This window comes from Cavia porcellus, unplaced genomic scaffold (assembly GCF_034190915.1).
Source record: "Cavia porcellus strain 051 isolate PalLab524CR breed Dunkin Hartley unplaced genomic scaffold, mCavPor4.1 scaffold_16, whole genome shotgun sequence".
Classification (NCBI taxonomy): Eukaryota; Metazoa; Chordata; class Mammalia; order Rodentia; family Caviidae; genus Cavia; species Cavia porcellus.
Window position 1 is genome coordinate 8,748,028 of NW_026947499.1, and position 16,080 is coordinate 8,764,107.

At 39.7% G+C, this 16,080-nt stretch overlaps 1 protein-coding gene across 1 annotated transcript in view; it reads left to right on the forward strand.

The window, feature by feature from the left end:
• Nucleotides 1-16,080, forward strand: part of Rad9b (RAD9 checkpoint clamp component B) — a 36,192-nt gene that overhangs the window by 1,594 nt on the left and 18,518 nt on the right. The window contains exons 2-6 of the mRNA XM_063227058.1: nucleotides 1,434-1,504; nucleotides 2,775-2,924; nucleotides 3,253-3,367; nucleotides 9,509-9,608; nucleotides 15,518-15,624. Of these exons, the coding sequence (XP_063083128.1) occupies nucleotides 1,434-1,504; nucleotides 2,775-2,924; nucleotides 3,253-3,367; nucleotides 9,509-9,608; nucleotides 15,518-15,624 (543 nt within the window). The remainder of the gene's footprint in view (nucleotides 1-1,433; nucleotides 1,505-2,774; nucleotides 2,925-3,252; nucleotides 3,368-9,508; nucleotides 9,609-15,517; nucleotides 15,625-16,080) is intronic.

Below are 16,080 nucleotides of genomic sequence, written 5' to 3' on the forward strand. Positions count from 1 at the left end.
ATATACACTTGTGACTCTTAAGCATTGTAATGTGATTTTAGGTCCTGTAATTGCTTTTCAATTTTTATATTTTTTGGTAGATTGATGTGGCCATCCAGTATAGTATCCAATATATATTTGTCATGGTTTAACTGTTCACAATTCATAAGAATATTATTGGTGTCATATTGGGTCATACCAATATTTCATCTAGCTCTAGCCTCTGTCTGACAGAGTACCTAAGTCTGTTTAAAGGGAAAGTCTGGCAGCTTCCTTGCTAATATATGGCATCTTCCAAGATGCTCTCAGACATCAAAGATGCATTTTGAATACCCTTAGTTTTTCTCTCATAATGTGTTGGTGTTGCTATCTAAGTTATTAAAATGTTTAAAAATATTCTTTCTGTGAATTTCCCATACTTTTTGGCAATTACATTTATTCAAACTTAAGTCTTAAAGCACCTTATACTGGAAATTGGCCTTCTACAATAGATACACAGAACTTCAGATAAACAGAAGAAAGAGCTTTGTTGAATTTTATCATATACACTGATTCTCTAAACTTACTGAGCTCTTGCTATGCTTCTGATATTTTGCCAAGGATATTACACTGTATTTTTGCTTGAACCCAAAGCCTTGCACGTGCAAGCAACATGTTCTAGCCGAGAGCCACTTCCCCAGCTCTGTACTGTATTCCTTTTTTTTTTGTACTGTTTCTTAAAGCATTGTAGCATTAGTCTGTAAAACGCTGTATGAATCAGTTTAATAGTTTGTCTCTTACATGTATTCAGTTGAAGAATCTGTCCCTAGATATTTGTACTAAAATACACTAAAATTGAAAGCTAAACATCATATTATTTAACAAAAAATTATCCTTATATATACAGGAAAAGGGATTTGAAAACATTATTTCCAGATCTGTTGCACTGAATAAATCTGACTAAATACGTTTAACGTATTGGATGAACTCCTCTCATGTTTTCACTTTGCTTTACATTTGTTCCAATACATCTTGACACAAAACAGAACTTGAGATCATTATATTAACCTGAACATATTAGAAGCCAGAAGAGAGGTTGGATGTTATTACAGTATACACTGCACATGTATCAGAGGGAATGGTACAAACAGGCTGAACTGTGTGTTTCAAAGTAGGCCAGAGAGTTTAGAAAGAATGTTTGCCAACAATTTCCAAATACCAGTAGCAGGTTGATAAGTAGTATCTACAATACTAAAAGCCCCTATTTCCTTATCCAGGAATTTGACCTGCAGAGCAAGAATAAATTGTTCAACTGAAGAAGGAAACTGAAGAATTTGACCTGCAGGAACAAATTGTTCAGCAGATTCCACTGTTCTTTTTGAATTTATGCTGAGTCCTTGGCTTACTGAAGTAGTCCTGTGATTTGTTTTTATTGCTAGAAAGAATGTAAACAGCATCTTTCTTTTTCTCTGCAGTATTTGGGAAAGCAATCCAAGCTCTCTCACGAGTGAGTGAAGAGCTGTGGCTAGACCCATCAGAAAAAGGCGTAAGTAAGAATATTTAGTTGTAGACTATGTATTCAGGCAAGAGAAGGTGTTTAAGGATTTTAGTCCAGATGGAATTTTTTTTTTTGTCTTCTTCCTTTTTATCGGTACCGGGGATCGAACTCACGACTGCCTGCTTCCAAGGCAGGAAGTTTATGCCGCTGAGCTAAACCTCCAGCCCCCAGATGGAATATTAACCAGGAAACTGAGAACTTGCAGTTGCCCCTTTCACTGTTCATCTTTACTTCACATGTACTTAGAGCACAGCAAATTTGAAAATCATGTAGATAAACATAATTGATGTAAGTCATAGATCAGAAATTGATCAAGAGAAATATTTTGGGACTTTTTTTTTGAGGGACTGGGGGTATACTTAGTGATATATCCCCAGCCTTCAAAGCTATATCCCTGATCCTGGAAGAGTTTTTTTTTTTTTTTTAATTTTGGCCCTAGAAGAGTTTTAAAACATTTAAAAACTCCTTCAAATTCTGGTCTTGTCTCTGAAGAAAAAAATTGAAAAAAAAATTGAGCCCGGCTCGCTGGCACATGCATACCTGTATTCTCAGCATTTGGGAAGCTGAGGCAGGAGGATCTCTGAGAGAGATCAAGGCCAACCTGGACTGCCAAGTGAGTTCATGGCCAGCCTGAACTTCAGAGTGAAACTGTGTCTCGAAAAGACAAAACAAAAAATATGGGCAGCAATTTTGAAGATAATAAGAGGCATTATAGTAGCCATTGTTGATTTCCTATTATCCTGTTTTGGAGTTCTGTATCACTTTCAGTGTTTTGTTTTGATTGGCTTTATTCTCTTTAAAATAAAATAAAAAAGACAAAAAAGCAAAACAAGTAAAAAACTTGAGTCTACCTGAAAATATGAATTTCCTGCTTTTCTTAAAATTCAGAAGACTTGACATTTTGGGGCTTGTGTTCCCAAATAGAATTTAGTTGGTTTGGTCTTAGTAATGGTTTTTCTTCATTATGAAGGTATGAGACAGCCAGCTTGCTGTAGCTTCCTTGTGGTACTTCATGCATTAAAGTTAAGACCCTTATCGGCATTTATAATTTCAAAATGCAAGATTATAAGTTCAAGACATATATGTGTGCAAGGCAGAGATGCACCCAAATGCATATGTGCAAATTTAATGTATATTTATACTGTAGTCCATAGTTAACATCCCATGGTTTTATTTGAATATATTAAACATTGGAATTTAAAAACTTAAACTGCCACTTAAAGTTGGCTCTGCCTAAATAGCTATCTTATTTTTCAAGCTTGCTCTAAGATCTATAAATTCTTCTTCATCGGCATATGGATACGTCCTGTTCTCTTCTGTGTTTTTTGAACATTATCAGTGGTCAACTTTGGAGAACGTTAATGACAATGACAGATCGCTGTATTTAAATTGCAAATTGGGAATGAAGGTAAATATAAATGGCACTGGTTCTCTGTATTATGGGAAGAATACTTGTTATTAAAGATATAGCACATTCCTTTTTTTTTTCTTTTTTTCTTTCTTTTCTTGGAACTGGGGATCGAAGTCATGATCTCACGCCTGCCAGGCAGGTGCTCATACCACTGAGCTAAATCCCCAGCCTGATCTAACACATTTCATACTTCACAATTTAAATGACATGCAGGACAAGTATAGTTACCTGATGAATGCATGTACTTCTCATTTGTTAGTTTTTTTAAAAATGAACCAACCATATCAAATGTGTTCTTAATGTGTATAATGTAATTGTGTTGCAGTCAATTCTACCCATCTTTAGATGTCTGAATTCTTTTGAAAGAAATGTAGAGAAGTGCACAATATTCACCACATCTGACAAGTGCAAAGTAGTTATTCAGTTCTTCTGCAGATATGGTAGGTCTAATTTGAGTGGCTTAAAATACTGCTTTTTTCTTTCAAATATTTTTCATGTTTCAAACCTCCAACCAATACTTTACATAGATTTGTTTAGAATTTGTATAGTTATTTGGTGAGGCAATTCTATTTTCTTAGCTGTATCTATAGGATTTTATCTTTATTTATTTATTTATTTACTTACTTACTTAGTCTTTTTGAAACAGGGTTTCACTATGCAGTTTAGGCTGGCCTTGAACTCACTATGTAGTCAAGACTATAGGCAGAACTCCTACAATGTTGTCTCAACCTTCCAAGTGTTGGGATTACATGTGTGCCACTATGCCTGGCTTGTAGAAGGATTTTTTTTTTTGGTACTGGGTATCGAACTCATGACCTCACGCTTACTAGGCAGGCACTTATGCTGCTGAGCTAAATCCCTGGCTGTAGAAGGATTTTTAAATGATTGGTATTAATTATTTCCTTTTATGATTTGTTCATAGCCCAGGCTTTGTGTGGTACAAGCCAATTCCTTAAATGTCCATTTGAATTTAAATGGGCTTTTTTTTGAGGTACAGTCTTGCTATGTAGTTCAGCCAGGCCTTGAATTTACTTTGTATCCCAAGTTGGCCTTGAACTCATGGCAGTGCTCCTGCCTCAGCTTCTCCATTGCTGTGATTATAGGCATGTGCCTCCTCATCTGGCTTAATTGGCTATTGTAAAATGAATTAGTTGCTTGATAATATTTTGTAAGAGTACTTTGTGTGTGTTGGCTTTACCACAAATGTCCTTAGGTAAGAACAGAAAATAAAAATGCCTACTGGTGTTAAAAGTAGCGTAGAAGGCAGATCTTATTGAATCTGGGACTGAGAGAAACATAGTTATGGCCCCCAGTCAAGAACTGGCAAGACATAGCCTGCATTTGAATCCAGGCCCACAGGAGAGGGTGCTAAAGAGTGCATTCATTCTTTCTGCTACTCTCTGTCAGACAGATTTCCGGACATCTAGTTGCAGACTAGATGCTAAAGTGCTGTGCTCACAGGCCTTTTACACTGTAAACATACATAGTGTGATCAGAGCATGGGCTCCGGAAGCCACCAAGTATAGGGTGAAATCCAGTTCTACCCCTTCCTTAGTGAGATGCTGACACATTATGTCTATGCTGCCTGTCCCTATATGGAAACAAGCAGAGGGTTAGGGTCAGTTTCCAGGGAATTTCCTAAGGATTCAATGAGTTATTCCTGTATTTAGAAGAGTACCTATACATTCTCTAAGTACTGGCCTCATTATGTGTACTATGATTGCAGCTATTTTCTTTGAAGTTAACAAGTAGAATTTCATGCTTTCCAAAATCTTATGTTTAGCTTGGGTGTGGTGTTACACAGCTATAGGCCCAGCACTCTGGGAGGTTGAGGCAAGAGAATCACAAGTTTGAACCCAGTTTAGGCATTTAGCAAGACTCTGTATCAAAAAATAAAGAAGAACTATAGATGTAGCTCAATGCAAAGACCCTAGATTCAATCTTTAATACTTATGATATTGATCCAAGTCTTTCTTGTAGTTAGATGGCTTTATGAAGGGTGACATAATTTTTTTTTTTTTTTGGTGCCAGGGATCGAACTCACGACCTCGCATCTGCCAAGCAGGCACTTACACCATTGAGCTAAACCCCCGGCCAAGGGTGACATAATTTATGTTATATTTCTTATCTTATATTTATCTTAATAATATATTTTTATTTCTGGGTACATTGTAATCCTTACATTTTCTTACAGATAACCAAGAACTTAGCATTATTTTTCCCGTTCCTTGAATGTTAGTTCATATAATAGCAGAATCATGCAAAGACCATGATGATAAGCCCAGAAAACCTTCAAGTCCCACAGATGCAGTGCCTGACACACAGTGTGCTCACCACTCACTGCCGATACTGTAGTTTTGTTCTTCCCCTTGTCTCCAGCTGGATCTTTAGTAACCAAGTGTTCAGTTTCTGAAATATCTCTCCGATGGCTTCAATAAGATCAAGTAAATATTTATGATTGGCTAATTTGTAGTAGTTTTTGTAGGATGGCAATGTGAATTTAGATACTTTAGGTTACACGTAGTAGAAGAAAAAACATTTTTAAAGCCAGAAAATGATTCAAACTGGCTTCAACAATAAAGAGGAATATTGGCTCACAAACACATTAAGTTTGAAGTTAGGTCATAGGCATGATTCAGTCAGGCTGCTGCTTATTTTTAAAAGCTTTCTCAGCTCTGCTTTCCTCCATGTGTTTTATTCTGAAAACACTTCACTTACAAAGTTTGAAAGTGATTTCCAGCAGCAGTGGGGGTTGTATACTTCCTCTTCCCTACCTGTGTATCCACTGAACAAAAGTCCTTGGCTTCACGCTGGTGAGACTCCCCTGAATTAAAGCTGGTGCTGGGGGAGTTCTTCTCTAACTGTCTTGTTCCGTCACCATATGTGGGCCATGTTCTGTTGCAGCGGGGAGCAGTAAGAGTGCACAATTGGGTTAGCCAGAGAGGCTCCAGGCTGGGAGCCGGAAGTTGTCAGGCTCGTGGCTGCTGCACGGGGGAAGGATAGCTCAAGAAGGTAGTGGAGGTCGGGCAAGGAGGCCACTAGGGTAACTGGGGTTAAGTAGTTATGCTTTTCAAAACTGTTTACACAGGTTATGCCTGCAACTTTCCATTAATAATCTATTGGAATAATACTGTTCAAGTTTAGTTGAGAAAAGTCATCTGAGCAGAGGTATCTTATTAGCTTGTAGAAATAAAGATTTGGAATTTGGAAAAACAATAAGGGTAGTGAAGTAAATTTGGCTGTCTTCATTGATGGAAATCTTTTCCCAAGCCAGGCGTGGTGGCGCATGTCTGTAATTCCAGTCCTCAGGAGGCTGAGGCAGGAGAACGGCCATGAGTTCAAGGCTACCCTGGGCTACATAGTAAGTTTTTTTTCCTGTCCTGCTTCCCTCCTTTTCCATCTCAGATAAAAAGAAAAACCATCACCAAAACATGAGCTACCAAGAAGAACTAGCCTATGGATCTAACTATAATCAGCATTTAGAACTGTGATTTTTTTAGATCGTTTAACATTTGCTAATAGAAAATAAATGATTCCTGTTTTAATGTTCTGATTTTCTGTTATATAATTATAATTTCTATAATTAAGAGCAAGATTCATCTGAAATATTTTATCCATATGTTGATAGTTCCATTAAACCTCCACATTTCCTTTTGCACTGGTCTCAGAATTTCTAAGAATAAATCGATAACTGGGCATGATAGCATGCACCTATAATTCTAGCTGTTCAAAAGATTAAGGCAGGAGGATTGCAAATTCAATCCTAGCCTGGGCAATTTAGCAAGTCTCTCTCAAAAAATAAAAAGGGCTGGGATTGTAGCTCAGTTCAAAAACCCAGCACTGCAGGGGAAAAAAAAAAAAAAAAAAGAATGAGCCAGTGGGTTGTTCCCTGGAAAATGTTATATTCAGACAATGTGCTGATAAGTTTTGTCATAGTTCAAGGAGACAGGCACCCAGCAGAGATGGGTTCCTGAAAGAGGGTGTACTTGATTAAGAGAAGTTAATAGTCTGATTTTTAAAAAACCTTTTGAGACAGGGTTTTGCTATGCAGTTGAAGCTGCCCTTGAACTCACTGTGTAGCCCAGGCTGGCCAGGAACTCACAGTGATTCTCCTGCCTCAGCCTCCCAAATGCTGGGATTACAAGTACGCACCCCATGCCAGGCCTAGGCATGAATATTCATAAGATGAAGTGAAGAGGGCTAGACCCAAGGTCTTAAATTTTCATCAAAAGGCATTCTACACATGCTGATGACTTAGAAGAGTTTTTGTTTTGTTTTGTTTTGTACTGGGGATTGAATCATGACTTCATGCTTGCCAGGCTGGCACTTGTGCCACTGTGGCTATATCCCCAGCCACAGAGCTATATCCCTGACCCTAGGAGACTTGTTGTTATTTTTTACTTTTGACCCTAGAAGAGTTTTAAAACATTTAAAAACTCCTTCGAATTCTTATCTTGTCTCTGAGGAATCACGCAGCCAAAAAATCACAGGCAGCCATCCCGAATTTCCCTCAAAGCTGGAACTGTCCCAGAAGTCAGAGCCTTCCCCACCTCCTCAGAGCCCACAGGATGGGAAGCTGTTTGTACTGGCTGTGGCACCACCCTAAAGCTACGGAAGGGTGGTGATGGCCTCCAAACCGCACACGTTATCCCCCAGTGATGGTGGTCGTTCCTGAGGTACACTGCTTAGGCTCTGAGGGTTCACTGGACCCACTCAGCCAAGTTCCAGAAGTGGCAAACAGAATTCCACCACACCAGCAGGTAGCCCGCGGCCAGAGTAGGTGGTGCGTAGCCCTGGTCTTCAGCGTGCTTCCTGGACGGACTGGCTGCAGGCTCCAGACTCTCATCACTGTTTTGTGAGTCTGGGGTCTTGTCTATAAGGAGCTTGCGTCAGAATTTAAGTCATCCACATTTGCAGTCTTCTTTCAGTTCAGCTAGTACTTATTTTTTTCTAAGCAATAAAGTCTTTTTCCATGTCACCCACTTTAGCCCCAAACTCCTGATCTCAGTTGATTCTCCTGAGTAACTGGGACTATACTTGTGCTCCACCACACTGGCCCTGGCTTATTTAATTTTTTTTATTGGGATCGAACTCATGACCGCACGCTTACAAGGCAGGCACTTATGCCACTGAGCTAAATCCCTGGCCCTATTTAATTTTTTAATAGTATTTTTCTTCTCCTTTCTCCTCTCCCTCTCTCCTCTCTCCCTTGCTCCTTGCCTCTCTCCCTTCTCACCTTCTGTTATGGTTGATACACTGTGTCAGCCTGAGAAGTTTAGAACTTTAAGTGACTCAGTAGGGAGCCGGTGTTCTTACTTTGCAAATACTCTCACCCTGTGCAAGAGGAGGGCACAGAGATGGTGTGAGTGCTGCACCTGCCCTGGAGCAGGAGTGGCCTGTGTGCCACATCAGGGAGGAAGAAAGGCTCGCTCTTCCCCTCTTTTTGCTCTGGCTGCTTTTGTTGGCTGATGCCTTGAGGTACTGCATCTGTGCCATGTCACCCTGCCTTGCAGCCAGCTGATTATGGATTGAAACCTCCACAGTAAGCTAAATAAACCTTTCCTCCCCTCAGTTTGGATGCTGGGTATTTTGTCCCAGCAACTGGAGAAAAGTAACCAAGATACCTTCCTTTCTTTTCATCTTCCTTTGCGCAACACTGAGGGCTGAACCCAGGGCCACACACACACTAGGCAAGTGCTCTAACCCTAGGTTATAACCTCCAGGCCCTTTTATTTTATTTTTAGATGAGTTCATGGTAAGTTTTTCAAGCAGTTTCAAACTTGTAGTCCTCCTGCCTCAGCCTTCAGAATATCTGGAATTATGAGTGTGTGCCACATCGCCAGACTAATAGTAAGACTTTCTTGATGAAAGCAGTAAATTCTGGTGAAAGCACTTTATCACTTTATCTTGATGAGTACCACATATAGCAGTAAAGTTAACAAGTGGCCAAGGGAAAAAAAATAAGATGTAAAAATGTTATGCCATTTGCATCCTATCAAGGAGAATTATTATTGAACCAGGAGAACAAGAAAAACACAGAAGTATTTTGGGCCGAATTCCTTTAAAAATGGTACAGTGAATGGTGTTTGGGCAAGCCAGCCAAAGAGGGAAGGGGGAGGAGAGGGACTTTCTGGACAGTAGTGTCTCGAAGGACATTCTGAGAGGAAGGAACAATGTGATCAAAGGGAAAAGCATTAACAGAGCAGATGGGAGGTCTAACTGCCAAAAGTCCTATCTAGAAAGATCAGCCCTGCATACCAGGTTCTAAAGGAGAATTCTAGAGATGTGCTCTGGAGCATAGTCACTGTTTGACAAAGGATTTGAGAACCCTCTTTCAAAGGAATCCTGCCGCTCCGCCTTCACTGTGTGACCACAGTGACAGGTTACTTGATGTCCACTAGGGGGAGATAATACGTTTCCACTAAGGAATAGTGCCGCTCCAGACCATGTACACCTTGCCGAGAGTTAACGTTACTGGAAGTGTGTTATTTTAATTTGGCTGTGAAATTTAAACACTTTTTAAAGTGTTCACTTTTCACTTAAAATTAATAACTTCAGTTTTGATATCTATTCTTTTTGAGGTATTAAAAAAACTCATACTGTGTGTTTTCAAGAAAGTCGGCCTGTGCAAGTTAATTTTGAAAAGAATATGTGTTGCAATACTCTGATGATTCAGCCAAGGTAATGAATACCCTGTTGTTTATCTTTCATTTTCTGAATATGGAAGGGTTTCAGCGGGAAAACAGTGCCAATAAGCTTTTCAGTTACAGGTTTTTTTCTTTTTAAAACAAAAACTTAAACTAGAATAATCATCTTATAAGTTCAAGAGGAAACTTTGAAAAAGATAATACTAGATAGTACCTGCTTAATGGTATTAGTAACAATTTAGTGGTCAAGAAAATTCTAAGCTGGTCGTGGTGGCACATGCCTCTAATCCCAGCACGGGGAGGCTGAGGCAGGAGGATCACTGCACGTTTGAGGCCAGGCTGGGCTATGTAGTGAGTCTGAGACCTAAACTACATAGTAAGACCCTGTCTCAAAAAAACAAACAAAAAAAATCTAAAAATACTCACTTGGTGACTTTCTACACTGAACTGTATAAAAAGAGAAAAATATGTGATCTTATAATGCTTTGCATTTGTATGGTCTCTATCTGAATCATAAAACACACAGCCAGAGGGAATTTAAACAGCTCACTGCATTTCCAGACTGGCCTTGAATTTGTGATTCTCCTGCCTCAGCCTCCCAAGTAGCTGGGATTACAGGTGCTCCACTGTGCTTTGCTAATTTTAACATTTAACATTTAACCAACTAACTTTATCCCTGACTATTTAAGTTTTTCTTTATATAATGAGTAAAGCATATTTGTCAGTGAAAGTATGCTCAATTTTTTAGTTCAGTTGTAGCAATAGATTATATTTTTAATATTGTTTTCTGAATGAAAAAAGTCAAAATCTCAGTTGCACAAAGACCATCCATAATAAATTAAAAAGCTTCTGCACAGCAAAAACAAGCCAAAAAAAACTGAGTGAAAAGATGGTATACAGAATGGGGGAGAACATCATATCTAGATATGTAAATAAACGAATAAATAAAATTAGACCTGCTAGTAAAAAGTCTCAATCAAAAAACAGGCAAGCAAAATGAATAGACACTTCACAGAAGTACAATAAATACATGAACAAATGGCCAACGTTGCTGGCCATTAGGAAAATGCAAATTAGAACAATAGATTCTGTCTTACCCTAGAAAAAATTGGCATCATCAAGAAATCAAAAACATTCTCAGCATTGCTGCGACGCCTCTACACTGTTGGTGGCAAAGTAAACAAGCGTAACTATTATGGAAATCAGTATGGAGATTCTTCAATAAACTAAAACCACCAAGTCCATTTGACCCAGATATTTCCCAGCTAGGTATCTTCCCAAAAGTGTTAAAGACATCATGTCACAGTGATTCACGCTGCCCGTTTTACAGAGGCACAGTTCATAATAGCTAAGTGTTGGAAGCAGCCTTTGTGTCCATCAGCAGGTGAACAATCAGGAAAGTACGGTGTTTGCACACAGTGGAGCGCTACTCTGCCCTGAAGAAAGGTGAACCTGAGTCATCTGTAGGAAAATGGAGGCACCCTGAGAGCGTAACCTTAAGTGAAACAGGACACATAAGCTTAAATGTCACATGGCTTCTCTAATATAAGAAACCTAGAGTAAAAACAAAGAGCGAAATAAAAGAATAACAGGCAGTCAGGAGCTAGGTCACTCTCAAACGGGAAGGGGCTCGGAGACGGGGAGAGGGAGGCCAGGGAAAGGGGGTGAAGGAGGAGTGAGGACGTGCTCTGCACCTGTGCCGGCTCCACAGAGGAAATGATGTTGTGTCGTACACACCGTACTAATAAAATAAAATACAGGATAAAAACAATTGTAAAAGGGGGCTGGGGATGTAGCTCAGCGGCATAAGCACCTGCCTTGCAAGCAGGCGGTCGTGAGTTCGATCCCTGGTACCGATAGAAATGAAAAAGCCAAAACAAAAACAAAACAAAAAAATTGTAAAAGCAATACATATTGCTTGCAGTACATCCAGTATACACAGAAGAGTGCAAAGGCGAAGAGGAACTCTCTGCTGCCACCCCCTTGTCCCGCCTGGCAGGTCACCTCTGTTTTGTGATTCTCTCTCTGACAATGAATTACTTCTCTCATTATCATCATTGATTAAAAACACACTTACCCACATTTTCAAAAGGAAAAAGAGAAGGTCCCACTTTCCATATTACTAGGCAACCTGCCTTTTTTCCTTTTCAGTACCAGGGACTGAACCCAGAGCCTTCACGCTGAGCTACCTCCCCAACCCGTTCCCAGTTCTAGTTTTTCTTTTGAGTCAGGGTCTTACTAAGCCACTGAGTCACCAGGCTTGTCCTGCTTCAGAGTCCCAGAGTGCTCTGGCTGAACTCGGGGCCTCCCACATGATGGACACCCACTCTGTGAGCAAGCCACATCCCCAGCTTTTCACCATCATGAACAGTGCTGCTCATAGTACGCAGGATGGTGTATTAGCTGCCTGCTGCTGCAGAACAAATTGCTCCAAAGCACAGAGCCTTTGAACATCGGACAGTTGCTACTCTGTGGCCACAAGTGTGGCTTAGCTGGGTGTTTCTGGCTCAAGCTCTCATGGGGTGAAGTCATGGGGTCAGCCAGGACTAGACTTATCGGAAAGCTCAATTTGGGGGTTCACTTCCTAGCTCACTGATATGGCTGTTGGGAGCCCAAGAGCCATTTCTAAACTCACTCGTGGTTTCCACAGGACTTAGGTCCATACCATGTGAGCCTGTCTCTTGGCTGCCTGCAAGTCCTCACAAAGGGTAGCTGAGGGAGGACCGCCCTCTCCCTCTCCCTCTCTCTCCCTCTCTCTCTCTCTCTCTCTCTCTCTCTCTCTCTCTCTCTCTCTCTCTTTCTCTCTCTCCTGCTTCCTCTCTTTTTTCTTTTTGTTTGTTTTCCTTGGTACTAAGGACTAAGCCCAGGGCCTCATGCCCTTTAGGAAAGCAATCTAGTGTTAAACTACATCTCCAGCCCTCTTTATTTTATTGTGAGTTTGAATTAAATTGCCTGGGCTGCCCTTGACCTTACAGTCCTCTTGTCTTAGCTTCCTGAAGAGCTGGAATTACAAGCATGCACCACTATATCTGTCAAAGCTCTTAACCTCAGAACTGATGATATCTCATCACTTCTGCCACCTTTTTCTGTTTTAGAAATGAGCCTCTAACCCAGCCCACATTTAAGGAAAACATCAGGAGGTAAGGATCACTGAGGACCAAGTTACAGACTGAACTCAATCCTAGAAGTAGAATTACTGGGCCAAAAAGATGCTGACACTAAACCGCCATGTAAAATTCATGCAACTTTACATTCCCACCAAAAAAATATGGGACAGTGCTTCTAAGTAGAGGATATAATCAATATTTTAAAATTTTGCCAATCAAATCGAAAGAAATAGTGTCATGCAATATTTTTTACTGTTATGTTTCCTTTCTCACTAGGAAGTTTGAGAATATATTAGCAATTCTTATTTTTCTTATTTTTTGAATTGCACATTCAGGTTATCTTTTTTTTTTTTTTTTTTTTTTAGACAAGGTCTTGCTATGTGGTTTAGGCGGGCTGTGAGTTCACTATGTAGCTGGGTGGGCATCTAACTCACAGTGGTCCTCCTGCCTCAGCCTCCAAGTGCTGGCATTACAGGAATGTGCCACACACTCAGTTGTCATTTTTTCTGAGGGAGCATCAAGTGATTTGGCATCGTAGAGGTTGGATGATAGCTTTATGATAGAGCATTTGCCTAGCATGTGAGAGACCCTGGGTTCAAGCTCCAGCATCAGAGAAATAAGGACATTATTTGGCCTTTTGTATGACACCTTCCTCTTAACAAGTTCGCTTCTGAATTTGCTATGTGTTTATTACATGTTGACTATTAAACACTGCTAAACTAATGTCTAGCATCATGTTGACACCAAGATTACATCACTTCTAACATTTCATTTTTATCTAGCAACATCTCAATGTCAAAAGGATGGCAGTACCTATGATGCAACTTTAATAAAAAAATAACTAAAAAGGGGCAAAGGATTTTTTTGTTTTGTTTTGTTTTTTGGTGGTACAGGAGATCAAATTGACAACCTCACCCTTGCCAGGCAGGCACTTATGCCGCTGAGCTAAATCCCCAGCCCTGGGGCAAAGGATTTTTTTTTTTAAGGAGAAAAAGAAAAAAACAGAAAAAGGGTACAAGTAATACAAAATTTAAAAAATAAACAGTAATAAATCACTAGTTAATAGATTACATATTCTCATCTTAGAAATAGTTGTTCAAGTTACAAAATTGAAGCATATAAAGTGGACTTTTTTTTTTTTGTCTTTTTCATTTTTATCAGTACTGGGGATCGAACTCACGACCGCCTGCTTGTAAGGCAGGTGCTTATGCCGCTGAGCTAAACCCCCAGCCCCTAAAGTGGACTTTCAAACAGTGAGAGTGCAAACAGTTTTGTTCAATGATCCAAAAAACCTCAGTAATTTGATTATCTATCTTATACACTTAAACATATATGCAGTTATAACCTTTAGAGCACTTTCTTTTCTTTTCTTTTGTACAATGACAATTACACATTTTGGGTTTTATTACTCCCACAGTTTTTATTACTTTTTTTGAAGAGAGTAAAACCAAACGCAACATATCAGAACAGAGTCAGTCAAATCAAAAGGATGGACATAATAGATAATGTAAAAACAAAATACAAGGTGATCAACAATGGTTACCATACTGCCTCTTGCTATTTTAAGAAGAATTGGGGCAAAGGATTTTAATAGGCATTTCTGCAAAGAAGATACACAAATGGTCAATAAACATGTGGAAAGCCGCTTAGCATCACTGGTCATTAGGGAAATGCAGTCAAACCACTTTACATCTGTGAATTGTGTGGTATGTGAGTCATACCTCAAAAAGCTGCTTTTTTAGTTTTCAGGTTTTTTTTTTTTTTTCTTTTTGAGACAGGGTTTCCTATGCAGTTCAGGCTGGCCTTGAGCTCACTTTGTAGCCCAGGCTGTTCTCGAACTCGCAACAGTCCTCCTGCCTCAGCCTCCCAAGTGCTGGGATTACAAGTGTATGCCACCATGCTTGGCAATAAAGCTGTTTTTAAAGGAAGCTGTGCCAGGCTGGAGATTTAGCTCAGTGGAGTAAGAACCTGCCTGGCAGAACAAGGTTGCGAGTTTGATCCCCAGTACCACACACACACAAAAAAGAGCAATGCTAAACGAAGCCATGCCAGAGGTGGTCGCACACTTGTGACACTGGCACTAAGGGGACAGAGGGACCGAGGCAGGTTTGCCACGAGTTGAGGGCCAGAGTGGGGTACACAGGGAGTTCAAGTCCAGCCTCAGTTACATAGATCCTGTCTCAAAAAATGAAAGGAAAAAAAAAAAAGAAACCCAGAATAAATGGCATCGAGAGAACCTTAAAAGTAATAGTACTATGTACTACAGTCCAGGAAAATAGCAAAATGAGAAGAAATACAGGTGGCAGACTGTTTATAAACCTCTACTCCTCAATGAGTCTCTAGCATAGTTATCTCAGTCTGCTTTAAACAGCTCCATTCTCTACAGTCTTCCTTTATGTATCATCTTGGGCCTTTGTTTTTTTTTAGTACTGCAGGTCAAACTCACATCTGCACACTTGCAAGGCAGGCGCTTATGCCGCTGAGCTAAATCCCCAGCCCCTCTTGAGCCAATTTTTGAAAAAATACAATGGATGTGTAAAGACCTAAGAATAAAAATACTTGATACTGGTGTAAAAGTTCAGACTGCAGCTTTCACATGGTTTACTAAGGTTATACTTTGCTATTCTCTTGGCCTGCAAATGAAATTGCAATTTAAAGATACACCAGAAATATAGCAGTTTGTATATAAGAAAGGTAGAGCCTTTGGATAAATTTTTCTAAACTCCGGCCAACTAGCCTGTCACATCCAGATTAAAGATTTGAGTCCTTCTTAATAAGGTTACATCTTTCTTTTTGTCTTTCAAATGATCTCAAGGCTTTTCATTACATTTTATAGATTACTGGCTGAGGCAATGGTTCTTTTTTCATCGAATCAGGAGGAAGTTACTCTGGCTGTTTCTTCACTGAATTTGTGCCTCAAGAGCTCTCGCGGGGAATCGGCGGGTAAGGAGAATGTCTGTGGTGGAGATTTGATGGCGTGTGCTTCCTGTGTGTCTTCATTACTAGCTACATAGTTCACGTGAACAGCATAGTATTATTCCTGTCTTAAACGCAGTAATGTGTGGAAATATAGCAAACTTTTTGTTACGTATTATCCAATCAGAGAACCAAGAAAATCAGTATTACTTGTAATTAAAATATTTGACTTTGAAATTCAGGTTACTTTAAAGTTAAGAGAATTTTACTGAGGAAAGTATATTTTCATTTTAGATTTTTTTTTTCTTGTATCAGAGATTAAACTCACAGCCTTGCACTTACCAGGAAGGCTCTTATGCCGCTGAGCTAAACCTCCGGCCCCTCATTTTAGTGTTAAAAGATGTCTTTCTCACTTACCACCCCTTCTGCTTTGCATCATGAAAAACTGAGAGGCCAGCAATCTAGCTGAAATGATGTTTGACT